Source organism: Molothrus ater, chromosome 5 (assembly GCF_012460135.2).
Source record: "Molothrus ater isolate BHLD 08-10-18 breed brown headed cowbird chromosome 5, BPBGC_Mater_1.1, whole genome shotgun sequence".
NCBI classification, from domain to species: Eukaryota; Metazoa; Chordata; class Aves; order Passeriformes; family Icteridae; genus Molothrus; species Molothrus ater.
This window is the reverse complement of record NC_050482.2, coordinates 24,094,394-24,111,019: the sequence shown is the minus strand read 5'-3', so window position 1 is coordinate 24,111,019 and position 16,626 is coordinate 24,094,394. Positions and strand designations below refer to the sequence as shown.

The 16,626-nt window shown below is 40.5% G+C and overlaps 1 protein-coding gene across 1 annotated transcript; it reads left to right on the top strand.

Annotated features, from left to right (window-relative positions):
* Nucleotides 1-11,939: 11,939 nt before the first annotated feature.
* On the top strand, nucleotides 11,940-16,256 carry LSM8 (LSM8 homolog, U6 small nuclear RNA associated). Its single transcript, XM_036401431.2, has 4 exons — nucleotides 11,940-12,039; nucleotides 12,863-12,903; nucleotides 14,280-14,407; nucleotides 16,002-16,256. The coding sequence occupies exons 1-4, from the start codon at nucleotides 12,009-12,011 to the stop codon at nucleotides 16,090-16,092; spliced, it is 291 nt and encodes a 96-aa protein (XP_036257324.1). The 5' UTR covers nucleotides 11,940-12,008; the 3' UTR covers nucleotides 16,093-16,256.
* Nucleotides 16,257-16,626: the final 370 nt, after the last annotated feature.

The window sequence follows — 16,626 nt, the reverse complement described above, 5'->3', positions numbered from 1 at the left end:
AGACAACTATTGTCATTGTGCAATCCCTCCTGGTCACCATGGTGCTAAGACCTGCTTCACCCCAGTCAATATTATCACTAGTCTATTTTCAAGGCAAGTAGTATTCTCTTTTACTACATAAGATTCTCTTTGGTTCCACACTCATGAACTTCCTTAGGCGTCAATATTAACTGAATGACAATGCCTGCCCTTGACCCTACAAACTGCTTTTGGAACTCACAATGTGCTGCAAAGCCTTTCAGGAACCTCCACCTAGAACAAAAGAGATGTGAACTGCAGGCTGCACCTAGGTATGGGCCATGGCCTGTGAGAGCAGTGTGTGCTATTTAATGGTGCAAGGCTTACCTTCAATCTTCTCTCTGCTCACCATACAAGGGTGAGCCAGCTAGAAGGAAAAGCAGCTACACCAGCAGAGCTTCCTCATGGCTGCTGGGGGAGCCAGGGGCAGGGGAAGAGAGATGGTATTTCACTAGGGTATGCTACATGCACACCAAGCACAGAAGCAAGGAAAAGCCAGGTATGGGATTCTGGAGGTGAAAAGTAGGACATTGCACATGTGGCTTGACTGGAGTGGAAGTAATTTCTGAGGGGAAGAGGGACAGAAAGCATTTTGGCAGAGAGGTGGAAGATAGAGACTGAAGATGTGGCACAGGTCAAAGCATATATCCATCTAAACTATCACATCAAAGAAACTTGGGAATTGCTACTTTAGTGAAATGACCAAAAAGTAAGAATGACCTCTAATCTTAGTTAAGATATTGATTCAATGTATTGCCTTCGGCAAGGAATTGGTTAGATGGAATTAATTACATCTATCTATCTATTTCAAAGCACTGCTGCAAGGATTAATTAGTCATTGTTTGCGGATTTCTTTGAAGATGAAAATGCAAAACTGTATAATAAAATGAAATCATTAGTCATAAATTTATGTGACTTTGATGTTTTCCAAAAAATACGTAAATTAATACCATAACATCTACTTCCATTTCATTCTTAGGCATATCTGTAATCCTGGATAAGAATTAATAGTGCCTGTAAAATATTACTACACAGTGGTAACATGAATTAATTCCATTTTAAAAATAAGGCTACATTAAAATTAAAAAGTTTAAAGCCATAAGACTTAGGATCATATATAAGTTTCCTGTTGATATTCAAAGACATAGTGAATCTGCTGTTTTAAACTATTGTTTCATCTATAGAAATCAAATTTCTGGTTGCTTTCCAGCAGTCAGGAATTGTAGCTGATGTTCCTCACAACAGCAGTGAAACTTCACTGAAGAGAAAGGAATTACTGATATACATGTGATAAGGATTACAGTCTAGCCTTGGAGTTGTGCCTCCTGGGGTGACATGACAGCCAATGTGCACACATCTCACTGTCTTCTGGACAAGCTTGGGCCACAGCACACAGGGAAGGGTCATAGGTCTTCCCCATCTGACACTTTGAATGAACTGAAAGACAGTGATACTCTGTTTGGCACACAGCTTCAGAAAGCATCAACTATGAAAGACCTACTAAGTCAAGAGATGCTGCACAATTTTATGTCGCCGTCTCAGGCTAGATGGGGTAATACCTTTGACAGAATCATATCTTTGACATTCAGTGAGGTTTTTTTTTGGGTTCTGCACACTTATTCACACAAGTATAACAGAAATTCCTGTGTTTTTTCGCCATGGTATCATAGTTCTATCATCATGATGTCACACTGAGTCACTTTATACCTATGAAGTCACAGTTTCTGCTGATATTTGAATTTTTTGACATAAATTACTCTGAAACCATCATGGAAAGCTGCTGGGGAAAGTTTCTAGGCTAGACTTGTTACCAAAGACATTTTACCTTTTTTTTTAATGGAACTCTATGAAATGTTTCTGAAAAACACACATGTTTCTGAAAAAGCACAACAGCTTCTACACAGTTTGCTTCATTGCAGGTGTTGCTTAGCATTCATATAACTACAATGACACACAAAGTTTTGTTTTGAATTGGCTGCTTTCCAAACAGCCAGTGTTTTTGTGCACTGGTTTATTGACGTTGATGGGCAGGAAGAAGTGAAAGGGAGTGTTAAGATTCCTTCAGGGTCCAATCATCCTACCTAACTTTTCACATCTTCTGGTATCCATACCGACCCCCTAGAGGACCCATCTGCTGGTAGGAAATTATGCCTAGGGCACTATACTTCTCACTTAAAGTTGCTGAATAGAAACAGAAATTACCAAAATGGCTGAACACAAACAAAACATGACTGTTTTTACTTACCTATCTTTAGCTCATATGCAGACAGCTTCCTTTATTATGTCAAACCAGTGCCTTGACCACAGAGCTCAGAATTACGTCCTTATTCAATTCCATAATATCCTATGGAAGCAAGTCTAAAGAAGATCTCAGCCAGAGAGAAAGTACTTCCTACTTGCCTGTTTGGATTAATTCTCACCTCTACTCTTTTGTTTTGTCCTTCTCATCTTCACCTTGACTCTTGCTCTCCATCAAGAAACTTATTGATTCTTAATTTATTCAGGAGATAACATCAGTACTCACTCCTCTCAAATCTACATTGCTTTCACCTCATCAAACACACCTTCATAACACAAACGTGTCATGTTTGTATTTCAAGACTTTCAGAAAGTCTTGAAATGTGTTTTAAAAATCACTGCCTAGCAGATTCTTTGAACAAAATTTTCTTAACCAATGGAATTGCGCTGTTTTTCCCTACCACATGCATTTTGGATATTAACAAAATGATAAAGTTTTATGAAAAGATCCCCATTATTTATGAAAGTTGCCATTCAAATGACACTGCTCATTTAGTCTAAGTAATCACAGCTCCTAGAGTGAAATTGGGAAGTCATGTTATACAACATCTGAACTAGATGAGACTATATACATGTAAGAACTTTGCAATTTAATAGCATACTTGCATTTCTAACACAGTGATAATGCTTCCGAGGTACAGAATAGAAATCAGATTCAAATCATCATGGGCATGTACATGAACATAATGAACACCGAGTATGTTCTTTGAGAAATAAACATAACATCCTCTTGCCAAAAAATAGCAACGCTTTTTAAAATTATTTCCTCTTTAACACAGCCCATATTCCATGTGCAGAACAGATCATCTCCTGTTTAAATACCACAATCGTGACTACAAAATACCAGAGTCAGCCAATACTAAAAACACTTACATGCTGTATATGTTCATAACAAAGAGCAAAAATACGAAAGCACTTGCAAAAACAGATTGTGCACATTAGTTTCAGGGCAGCAGAGACCTGCACAGTGACAGCCTTATCTTGTTACTGTGATTTAATTTGCAATGGCCTTTTTTGCCTAAGAGTTGTACCTGCCCCATCACTTATTTGACATTAAAAAATTGCAAATCATTTTTGAAAGATGTATAAAGACCCTAATATGTCACACCAGTATCACCAGGAATGGCAATCAATATTCTTTCCATTCTATTTATTTCTTTCAGATGCTTGTAATTATCTTTTTGTTTGTTTGTTTAGTTATTTAAAGTCACACAAGTAGGTGAGGCAGATGATAATAGTTTCTAATGTCACATGTAGCATCTATATTCCACTCTAAAACTTCTCTTTCTGAGGCTGAAAGACAGTGAAGGTGATGAGCAAAGTCCTGAAGTCTCTGGAAAGGACATAAGAAGGGGCAAGATGGGAAATGATCTTACATATTCTGTATCAAATTACATGCTGAGGGGGAAGCAGAAGAGGCTTCCTCAAAGACCAAAAGGGTGTTGTAAAATAAACTACTAGAAATTGCCTAGAACTTAGTTCATATTTGATTTCTTTTTTCTATGGGTGGAACAAGGCAGCCCTAGGCAAATTACTTTTCTTTGCATTCTCTCTGTAAAATACTATAGAATAAAACAGAATAGATTATTTTCAGGTGAAAGGGACCTTTAACGATCATGTAGTCTGTCTAACTACTTCTGGGCTTAGAAGTTAAGGCATGTTACTAAGGGCTTAAAAATGGAGACAAATACTTTCTTCTCTCTGCACTTTCTCTTGACTATTCACTATGCAAAGTACTTGTAGCCAGAACTTTTTCTCTCTTTTCACATGCCTATGTAGAGGTTTCCTGTTGTCACCGTATTGCAAAGCTCTCATACCTTCTCAGTGATGTCTGATGGGCAGCTCCTCACAGCACTGACTCCTTCTTCTTCTTCACAGCACAACCAACAAACTCCATCTCTCTCCTCACCCAGCTAACCCACCCTTTTGTAGCACTCATCTTCTTATTGGACACAGCTGTGGCCCATTAAGGGCAGGCCTGATCCTAATCTTTGGTGATAAGTACAGCTGCAACTCCTCAGGTGTGACTAACTTCTGCACTATTTTTATTTTCTTACATTCTATCCCTCCACAGTTAACCATAATGAGGCCCTAATATTGATTGATGCCTTCTGGAGTCATTGTAATACCAATATTTTAAAAATAGCTCATTTCTATTTATAGTTCCACCACTGAATTCAAAAGAAATTCTGCTATTTCAGTGAACATCTATATAGTTCAACTTGCAGATTTAGTACATGATTAGCGTAATATTTACCAATCATTTTGAGATATGGTAATGCTCAACTAAATGGAAAGAATAATTTTACCCTCTACAATAAATGAAGCATGTGAATCTTCAGAACATTAATAGCAGCACCATATCCAGCAGAAATTGAGTAAAGTACTTTAAAAAAACATTGTATTTAGAAATTTTATGCCTTCAGGATGGGTTCAACATTCAGTGACATATATATTGTTGTCAATGACTATAAAGAGAGTGCTTATGAATTGTATTTCATTCATTCCTCTTGGTATTCAATTAGATGTGGCTAATATATTAAGTGTTTTTCAGTAAGAACACAAGAGACCAGCATGGATGGCTTTCAACAGCATTAATCAATAATGCAATAGCATAGTGGATGATAATGAAAAGGCAGAAGTTACCAGTGGTTAGCACTGTGCTCTCTGAGACACTGCTCTTCTCTCATGTGAGATACTGTGCAGTGATGGTAACCCTTCTACACCAGAGCCAGGTAAGCAGGTGAGACTCAACAGAAGACACTTCTCAAGGCCTTTTATCATTGCCCCCCTCAGCTCTAACAGCACTACAGAGCTGCAAAACCTGGGCAGTACTTTCAGGTCAGGTGTCAGATGTACCAATTCAAATAGCCCAGAAATTTCACAGAGTTTATCTGTGCCACCCATCACTCCAGAGTCATAATCCGGCCTTGGACATGTGATCATAGTAATCTAAGAACAATTTTTTTCCTGCAATTAAAATGGGGGAAAAATCCTTAGCAGTGTGCAACTTGCCATGAAGCTGATCTGCCTCAAGTAAAAAGCTTTACCCATGACAGTATTTGTTCAAACAAGAAGTTACAACATGATTCCATCTCGTCATGATCCAAAGGGCCGGTTTGGTTTTTTTTTGTTTATTTACGAAGGCGTTCCCCAATTTAGACCAACTGTACCAACAGAAAGCCAACCAAAAGGATTTTTCCTGCTGTCACTTGCTTTTACATCTATTAATCTCTGCAATCATAGCTCCTCCTTCCCCTGCAGATCCCCCTGTGCTGGCTACAGCGCAGTGTCCAAGGTGCAGCACATAGAGTTCTCTTTTTCCCACCAAAGGCCTCAGTGCTGAGCCTGCCATTGGTGTCAGCTGCCCACCTGAGTGAATCATGAGCTACCACAGCTGGGACAAGCAAGGTCCTCAGTAAAGCTCAAATATCTCACTGAAGCTAGTTTTTCTCCCCATACATTAACCAACCTCAGTATCTCAACAATAGCAGCTAAAAAGACTCATCACTAGAAGGTGTCTCAAGTGGCAGCTGAAACATGAACCAGAGGACATGAAGAGAGTGCCTAAAAGTACAAGCACATACTCTGGCAGTGAACAAGGATGCCAGCTGTGATTACTAAGGAGATCATGGAAGTAATAAGAGAAAATACCCAGCTGAAGTAGTAGCTTGTAAAATCCTAGGCTAGAAATAATGACAAAACAGACAGCCTGCCTCAAGGCTCTGAAGAAAGAATAGCATCTGCCATCCTTGTGTGCCACCTCTCTTCATTCTGTTGGTGAAATTCTGTTTCTTGCTCTTCAAGGTTTGCTTTTCACAGCATAGCCTACTGATAAGAAAAATAGCCTTCTGCTGCCCTCTGGCCTTATGCCTTTTACCAGAAAAGACACAGTGCCTATTAAAGGAAAGCATGTAGTCCTATTTATCTTCTGCTCCTGTCAATCATTTTTCATTGGGGTTTCCAACAAGGATTCCAACACAGCTTCTAGGCAGGACAAAATCTGCAGTATAATCTTTCTCCACTTTCATAATTTGTTCAAAGGTCCTGGTGCCAAAAGACTGCTCTGTGGTACAATGGATAACCTACTTCAAAAAATAATGATGCTATATAAATTACAAAGCAGAAATATATTGATTTTTTAGTGCAATCTACATTATATCTGGCAGCAGGCAAAATGTAAGTCACCTCTGAACAGAGCCCTTTGACAATGTGCTGTTCCTTTTACATAGTGATTATGTGCCACAGAGCATATGAAACAAGAAGTGGAATGGGGTCAAATGGGCATCTCTGCAGAGTATTAAGATAAAGGACTTTATAATTAAAACTGGAAGATCTAGTCATCTTAATGCAGACTAAAGATTAGGATCAGTGCTTTCACAGGAAGATGAATTATACTCTGAGAAATAGGGAATCTATCAGAAGGAAAAGCCTGCTTCATGAAAGCAATTTAGCAAATGCAATTTCAGCTATAACTGTAAAAATGATTCTATGACATGCTAGTAAATGTCAGTGACTTGAAGCTTATTATTTATTCTAGGTTCAACAGAATTGTCTTTATGTTCTGCCTAGACCAACTGAAAACAAGAATCCATTAGCTCTGTTATTTTGTAGTAGGTACACAACCCATTACCAATGGCATTTTTCCTACCACTAGTTCGTAACACCCCCTAAAATGATTAGCTAAGAGGATAATGGTACTGAACTTCTACAGCTGTTATCCATTTCTTCAGTAAAATAAAAGGAGGAAAATGGAAAAGAGTTTGTTTTCCTGCCAACAGAAACATGCAAAGTTATTTTTTTATGCTAACACATAAAGTAGGGATAGTCTCATTAAGATTGCTATGGTATTTTGCATATTTTAGCAAAAATTGTTGGGGAAAATATGCACTTTCTCATATAAAGGAGCACTTGGAATAAATTATTTTAATGTTTCCCATAGCAGAAGTTGCTATCATAACAAAATTTAGATCAGGTGTTTGTTAATGAATTTCTAAAGATAAATAAAAAGTACTTTGAGACCTCACGCTACAGATTTGTTTCTAATGCATTGTAACACATTCACAGTCTACCAACCCTTTTCAGACCGCTAACTTTCTATATTTTCCAGTTGTTTAATTGCAAACCCCTGTCATTTGATATAATAATATACATGAAACACATCTCAGCTTAGATTGCAGCTAGTCATGCATGAGATGAGTGAGATTGCTACTTTTCTCCAGCTACCAGAAAAAACCAAATCTATGTCCTTGCATTGCTGATAATGGGCACTAAAGTATCTACAGATTCAGAGGAATAAAGTGGAGGTGAAGGGATGTTTCTGTTTTTCCCGAACACATAACCAATCATGTTTAGCCAGCTTGGATGTGTATAAACTAAAGACAAGCTAAAGGGCTAAGCTCTTTCTGTGAAGTGATATTCTGAGCATGTAGGAGAAAATCAGAGAGATTTAAAACTTTGAGTCTCAGAAAGTACTAGAAAGGTTATCAGATTAAGTAAATTAAATATGTGGGATTTGGGGATGCTTAGTTTTCTTGTGGAGTACATACTGCCTGATTCTTCTTCTTCAGTATGTACCACTCCACTATTTCCTACCTTGGGTGCTATATGTTTCTTGAGCAGCAACCAAGGGATGCAATTCTTGTTGAGCAGGCTGACAGATGTTACTAATTTGGGGAGTTTTGTTAAATTCTTTAAAGCTCCTATTCCAACAGTGTATGAGGTGATTATACTAGATTTTCAGCTTCCAAGGAAGCTGGAGGAATAAGTCTTGCATCTTTCTCAATCTGATTTGACAGGGACATGGTCTGACATGCCATGGCACAGCAGTAGCAGTCAGGGCTCCTCTTCTCACGAGGGCATCACAAAGCCATTTCACCCTTCAGCATGGCAGGCTCTCTAAAACCTGGCTGCTTCTGAGTAACTAAAGAAAGCACAGCCAGCAGCAGCTAGCATGGTTTAAGAGATGTAAAACTGACAGGCATTATACAGCGACTAGCAACAAAGCTTTTAGTGAGGCATTTTACCAGCCTTAGGCTAGATAACAATTCTGCACACAGCTGCTTGCACACACACCTTACAACTACCATTGCAGGCTTCCTCCCTGCCCTGGCAGCCTTCAAGCAAAGTGTGGAAAGTGGAAAGTGTGCAGGCACTACAGGGCATGATTAGTTGGTCACATATTCTGCAGAAAGCATAGCATAACATGGAGCAATCACTTGCCATAGCAACCTTAACGTTTGGAGAATCAACTGCAGAAATAAACTGATTTTAATTACTGGAGCAAATGTAATTAGCAAGTAAGCTATATCTAAACAATGTAAGAGAAAAGGAAGCTTTTTTAAAAAGGTCTTTGTTTCTTCAACTGAGAGCTTAATGGGCATTATAATTACTTAGTATGTCCCCAAGGCCAGTTCTGCAGCAACTGAAGGAAGGGGCAAAGCCTTGCTAGCTACAGTTTTCTGATCCCAAATGTTGCCCATGTTACATAGTCACCAGAAATAAAACGTGTCTGGTCTAATGCAAGCTTGAACCTGTGAAATGTCCCTATGTGAGTTACTCAGAGTAGGCTCTCTATGTAAGCACCGGAGAAACACAGGCATCTTTAGTGGGAAACGCACCTCATTCTCGGGCAGAGCAGGATTTTTCTGTGTGGAGGAGGCGGAGGGGCCTTGCCGAGGCTGAGGCCGGCGGATCCGCGGCGCGGGGCCGCCCGCTGCCCTCCCTCCCCTCAGCGCACGGGCTGCGCGCGGGGCGGCCCCTGCTGGGCACGCGGCCGAACCACAGCCTCGGGCCTTCCCTCATGGATCCGCGTGCTCTCCGCACCGGGCTCAACTTCCACAAAATTACGCAACTTGTGCCCCCAAGTTGTAATTTAGCCTGCCAAACCTTGCTCCTGAAGGGCAGAGGCAGGATATTTTTTCCCTCCCCAAAAGATACAGGTTTAAATTAGAGTTCTTCATTCCCTCTCTGTGGGGGTGTTTTGTAAGAAGAGAATAAGAGCAGCAGTGGCTTCAAAGGAAGGACAGAACCTCAGTTAGGGCTGTGGGAAGAAGGGCTGAGCCGCCTGCCTTCAGGGAGAGCCTAAGAGTAGACGAAGCCAGGAATTCTCTTTTCAGAGTTCCTTTATACTGAGGGTGCTAACTGCTTTTAAGCACCTGGTTTGGCAAAGCCTGGGCACCAGACTTCAGGTGTCTGGCCTTACTCTTTGGATTTTAATATTCCTTTGTAAAATAAAAACAGTTTTTTAAAAAGCCCTTCTCTGGTTTTCAGGGACACTTGTAATATAAACAGGTGGATCAGAGATCCTTGACATCAGGTCTTGTGGCAATGTTCTGCAAGTATTTTAAAATTTCATCCTACATCCTTGTATCTCAATGATCTCATGCTCTTGGCCTTTGAGAATGTCTCTTGACAGAGAGAAAGAAGAGTATGAAAAGGAAAATGTCAATCCCCCAAAAAAACCCTTTAGCCTCTTACATGAAATACAGAATAATTATTGCAGTCTGGTCTAACCATTAGTGGAAATTGTTAAGCTTCTTATAATAAAAGCTTAAGAGGATGAGAATTATGTAATGCCCAATTCCAAAAGTATTTTGTTCTCTGACATCTCTTGTCATGTTTCTGATAAACGCTGAGCCATTGGACAAATTCTTCAGGGACTACTTTGGTGTAGGCACCATCAAGGTGCCAAAGAACACCTTTTTTTTTTTCTGGCTAATTTACCTTAAAAAAAAATTAATTTTGCTTTCCCTGTGGTTCAGATGGCTATAGAATGCAAGAAAAAAAAAAAAAAGGCATGTTAGAAGAATAAACAAAAGGAAGTTGGACTACTGACAGGGACAATCTAAACTGCGAGGTTGGGAGGAGACACAGCTGGGACAGGTGACCCAAACTGACCAAAGGTATATTCTGTACCAGGACATCAAGCTCTGTACATAAAGTGGGGAGGAGGAGAAAGGGGGGATGTTTGGAGTGATGGCATTTGACATCCCAAGTCACCATTACGTGTGATGGGGCTCTACTCTCCTGGAGATGGTGGAACACCTGCCTGCCCATAGGAAGCAGTGACTTAATTCCTTCTTTTGCTTTGCTTGTGTGCATGTTTTTTGCTTACACTATTAAACTGTCTTTATCTTAACCCAAGAGTTTTCCAGCTTTTGTCCTTACAATTCCTTCCCCCATCCCACTGACTGGGAAATGAGCAAGCAGCTGTGTGGGACTTGGTGGCTGTGTGGAAGGGCAGCAGTCAGGCCTCCTTCCTGCTCACCTCACACCAACAGCCCACAGGAAACCAAGGGAGGATAACATGGCTCTCACACTAGCAAGACTCATATGAATTTACAGGTTACATTTAATGATCATCTAATCCCAACCTCTCCTGCAATGGGCGGGGACACCCTCCACTAGACCAGGCTGCTCAAGGCCTCACCCAGCCTGACCTTGAACACTGCCAGGACTGGGGTATCCACAGCCTCCCTGGGCAACCTGTTCCAGTATCTCACCACCCTCACAGTAAAGACTTTCTTCCTAATACCTAACTTAAATTTCTCCTCTTTCAGTTTGTCCTGTCACTAAAGTTCCTGAAAGCGAGTCCCTCTCTGGCTTCCCTGTAGAACCCCTTTGGATACTGGAAGGTTGCCATGAGGCCTCTATGCAACCTTCTCTTCTCGAGGCTGAACATTCCCAACTGTTACCCTGTCTTCATAAGGAAGGTGCTCCAGTCCTCTTATCAACTTCATGGCCCTCCTCTGGACTTGCTCCAACAGTTCCATGTCTTCCTTTTGCTGGTAGAGCCTGTGACACGGGTAGGGTCTCACAAGAAGAGAGGGGAACAATCAATTCTCTACCCACATTGCTTTTGATGCAGCCCAGGGTATGGCTGGCTTTCTGGGCTGCAGACGCACTCTGCTAGCTCATGTTGAGTTTTTCATCAATCATCACCCCCCAAGTCTTTCTCTGCAGGGCTGTTCTCAATCCAGTCTCCACTCAGCCTGTAAGTGTGTCTGGGATTGCCCTGAATAGGTGCAGGACCTTGCACTTGGCCTTGTTAAACTTCATGAGATTCACATGGGACTTCTCTCAAGCCTATCCAGATCCCTCTGGATGGCATCACTTCGATGGCACCACACAGCTTGGTATCATCAGCAATTTTGATGAGAGCAAACTCCGTCCCACTATCCATGTCACCTATAAAGATGAACAGAGTTGCCCTCAGCGCCAGCCCCTGGAAGGACACCACTAGTCACTGATCTTCACGTGGAGAATGACCCCCTGTCCTCAGCTCTTTGCCTGCGGCCACTGAGAGGCCAATCGCTGCACAAGGCGCTGAAGCCAGGCTCGACTGCAGGGATGAACCTTCCCGCCCCACGCCACACCAAGTCCCACCCCGGCCGCTCGGCTGCAGGGATAAACCTTCCCACCCCACGCCACACCAAGCCCCCGCCCCGGCCGCGCCTCCCGGCGTCCCTGCGGGCGGTGCCATGTGCCGCGGAGGGGGCGCCAGAGCCCCCCCGCGCGGCTCGTTCTTTGGTACGGCCCTCTCCCACCTTCTGGCCGCCTCCTGCCCCCAGCGCGTGCGCGCTCCCCGCCCTCGCGGCCGGCCCCTCCCCGCGCTGTGCGCCTGCGCGGCGGCCCGTACGTCAGCGGCGCGCGCCGGCCGTGGCGGCGCCCCGCGGAGAGAGTCGGCCGCCATGACCTCCGCGCTGGAGAACTACATCAACCGTATCCTCCGCTGCGGGCCCGCCGTGCGCCCGCTCTGCTGCTCGGGCCCGACACTGTTGGCGGTGTTGGTTTCTCTCACGGGAGGTTGGCCTTGCAGGCCGGAGGTTCCGCGGAAAATGGGGTCCCCTATAGCACCCAGTGCTGCCGGGCTGAGCTTTGCCCGTGCGGAGCGGGAGTCGCGGTGGGCCTGCGCCCTTAAAGGGCTGTTAACGTGCGGTTAAATAACAGCTTCGCATCATTTGCTCAGAACCTGCCAGCTGGGGTTCTTGCAACGCTTTTGGTGTTAGTTTTTCTGTGCTTCTTGTAACCCGTGGACGTTTTCAGTTTTATTCACAAACAGTAAGCTAGTAACCCAGAATTAGTCAAGATGATGAATATGTGATCATCGAATGGGGATAGTCAGATCTTCAGGAAGAAGGGATGCAGAATACTAGCCTCGAGATCACCACTGCAGAGCTTTTTAAGGACTTTTAAAGTTTTTTCAAGGCCTTAAAGTGTTTATGAATAGGTTGTTTCCATTTTGAGGCAGTGCAGTTAGTAATGGGAAGAGAGGTGAGCTTAAATCTGTATTCTGTTTTTAAGGCTCTTTTTCACGTTTGTGTATGACTGTCCATGGTTGGGTGAAGAGAGACTTTCAAGGAGATGTTAATGAAAAATACTGCATTGTCACATGTTATTGTCAACCATGCTGCTTTAAAAAAAGTGCTGATAGGCTTTTGGGGCTCTAAATGGCTCATAAAACCTGTATTCCATATGAATGCTTCAAAAAATGTTAATGCTTCTATTCCAGATATGACTAAATGTTTCCTTAATGAAATATCAGGTACTGTTGCAGTAATTACTTCTGATGGAAGAATGATTGTGGTAAGACTTATTTTTTTTTTAATGTTTTATTTTCTTCCATAAAGATTTTCCATCGTGGCAATAAAGAAGCTCTGTTAGGATAGTCTCACATATTCACACAACCAAATTATATAGTATAGAATAATTTCCATAAAGCTTAAAAAGATAATTTTATGAACACTCACTGTTTCTTGCATGTCATGTCAGCTTTTTTCCATTGATAAATTTGTTTCTGCAGATGCTCTGGCCTTTTTGTCAAATGGCTTTTCCTGTGGGAATGCACCAAAAAATGCATTCCTCTTCTGTTCAGTAATTTAGTTTCTATCTAAAATATCCACTTTGTTCTGTATGCTCTTCAGTTTTCCTGCTAAAACCATTTCTTCCCTATGGCTGTAGAAAAACATCAGCTGGAGAAGTGTTGTGGGCTTCTGTTTGTACCTGAAAACCTGAGGATAGGCCAACTTAATACATTAGACTGTATAATATTTTTGGGTTTATTGCTTCTGTGTTCTGGGGCTTTTTTTTTCTTGCATTGCTTCCCCCCATCTTTTATTCTTTTGTGTTTTGAGTGTAACTTAATAGTATGATTGTTGCAGCAGGATTGTATCTTTCTGTCTGTACTTAGCTTTGTGCAGCCTCTGGAAAGAGAGAGCAGAAATCTGTTGGCTTCACCAAATCTGCTTGGCTGAAGTCAGTCTGGTAAACTTTCTGTGTGCTACAAGATACTTCTTATCAATAAAGATTTGAATGGAGTTGGTATATAGGACTCATTGTTAGATGATACAAATGCATATTATGGCTGTTTAAAGGGCTGTTTTTTGTGAGTTTGAGTTTCTTAATTAGTGATGGCAAATTTATGTTAAGAATTTTCCAAACATGTACTTAAGTGCCACAAAATACTGTATTTTTAATTTATTTTTTATATAATTTAGTAAACACAAGGTAATCTCCTTCAAAGAGATACCACTTTAAATTGCTTGTTAGGAATGGCTTCAATATTGTTGACCACAAGAATCCAACTTTTCTGTTCTTTGTTTATTTAATATTTTTTTTTAATTTCTGGAAACGTCCATACAAAAAACCAGTGTAGAAACAGTAAAATTGGTTGTCTAGAGGAACATCATTGATAAAATGAAAATTTATTTTTTTTATAATAAAGCTTAAGCTTATTGTCTTTTAGCATGAACACACAGTAACACATGGGTGCTTTTCTTAATTTGGTTATTGCTTTTAAAATTTCATTCTTTAGCTTTTGTGTTTAAGCAAAAGAGTAAAACCTGAATAGTACATCTTTTCTCCAGTACCTTTATTTTGCCACTCTGGTTACGATATCCTTGACAGCACAGAGGCATTTTTTAAGGGCAATGGCAGTGTGCTTTTTTGTGTTTTTTTTTCAGGGAACACTCAAAGGTTTTGACCAGACCATAAACTTGATTTTGGATGAAAGCCATGAACGAGTATTCAGTTCTTCACAAGGAGTTGAGCAAGTGGTGCTGGGCTTATACATTGTGAGAGGTGATAACGTGTAAGTATGGCATGCTCTTGTTTAAATCCTTCCATACAGACTTTGTGTGTGGATGCACATGTGTCTGTGTATATTTATATATCCATAATCTGTATAAATCATGATAGCTGCACACACCTTGCATCTTTGTGGGTGGCACTGAAAGTATTGTCAAAGCTGAAGGTATTAAAAGGATGTGTGGAAGTGACACTTAGGGACATGGCTTAGTGGTGGACTTGGCAGTGTTAGGTCAATGGTTGGACCTGATCTTTCCTAACACACAGCTGTGATTCTGTATTAAATAGCAAACATCTATACTTCTTTTACAGAAGTGAATGACTTGTAATGTTGAGATTGAAGATGATCTCAGGGCTGAAGCATCTCTCCTGCAAGGACAGGCTGGGAGATGATGAAGGAAAAGACAGAATAATCACTAAAAAATGAGCTAGAACTTGTGTCTGCAAAAAGTCAGCAATCTGGTATACTAAGTTGACTTGCAACAGTTTTGTTTTTTTTTTTTTTTTTACTTTAGAGCAGATGTTCACAGAGAGCACTTTATAATCTGGAAAATCCTTGAAGGTTCTGACTTGACAGTGTAGCAAGTGTTGAAGCCAATGTAGTGATGTGTCAAGTGTATGAGTTGGTATTTGATGTAAAATTCCTTTACAAAATGAGGGTGAAAGCTCAATGAGTGCAGAGGGAAGTAGCTGGTGTGCCAGACCCATGGGAGGGTTACAGGAGAAGTGGAAGAAGGCCTGGTAAGTGGGCCAGCTAGGAAGATTACTTTTGCAGTAGCATTGTGAAACCAATGGGAAAAGTAAGATTATTTTTTTATCACAGCTGGAAAGAGAGTATGCTGCAGTTACCAACACATGAGCCTGGATAGGAATTTTCATCTTCTAATTCTAATGGATACTTCTGTACAGCAAAATGCAAAGGCTTAAATTGATATCTAGGTGCATTTATCTAATATCATTGAGAAAGTGGATCATTCTGAATGCTTTCATCACTTTGGACTTGAAATTTTAAGAAAAACTAATTTGACACATTGTATGCCATTCTACCAGTAGCTTTTCATTCAGATACTGAAAATGTGTATAAATCAGCAGATAATGGTTTACTACTTCACTGCTTGATCATACAATTGAAATGTATGATGAAAGACATCATCATACAGCCACATTACTGAAATATATTGAGAATATGCTTCTGTGATATGGAATTGTTTTTGCAGTCTTAACAAATTCAAACATATTTAATACAAGTAATAATTATGTATTCATGCAACTCTTCAACATGCTGAAATTCAGTGTCCTTATAGGAAGAAGTAAAAAGAATAAACAGTTAAGTAAAGGTAACTTCAAAATAGGGGACTCTCATGAAATAGGGAAGCTGTTGAAAAATAAAAGGAAAGAAAGAGTACATGGTACTAAGTACTTTGAGCATTCCAGTGTGCATCACTAGAGGCTTTCATGGAATAAACAGCATCAATCAGAAGTTGGTATAGTTCAACAGGATGTAAGGCTTGTTAGAAGATAAAATACAGCTTCTGTTTTAGAACTGTGTGATTTGATTTCAACAAATAATAACCTGATTTTTTTTTTTTTAATTGCAGTGCTGTCATTGGTGAAATTGATGAAGAGACAGATTCTGCTCTTGACTTGGGGAATATTCGAGCAGAACCTTTAAACTCAGTTGTGCACTGAAAAGATAAAAATGCACTGGGACTTTGTAAATCTTTGGTTGTACAGACCTATTTAGCAATGTGGACAGTTTTTACAAATTGTGTTTAATTTGTTTAGTCACCAGTTTTTTATTATGAACATGTTGTAGTTTTGCATGTAAATTAAAGTTTCTACATTTTGCTAAAGATACTTTCATTGAATTTCTTTTGAATTTCAGGCTGCATAATTTCACTGGGAAATGCAATCAGTATCAGTGATGGTCCTGGTACTGAGTATATATACCTTGTTCTTAAAATAAGATCTCATTCCTAAAGGTAAACCAAGGTTTTTTTCAAGTTAACCCAGGATTATTTGAAGGTAGATGTGTGCCAGTCAGTTTAACCGTCTCTAAATGTAGTTGTGGCTGTATGTAGAAAACTGTTCTTTGTAATTTTTTTTTGTTTATGTGTGTAGTGCAGAAAGGAAGAACGTTAAAAGCTTTCACAGTCTAATTAATGGCATATGCACATAGTACTTTTTTTTTTGTGGTGTCAGACCTTGAGTCCACTGGAGGTG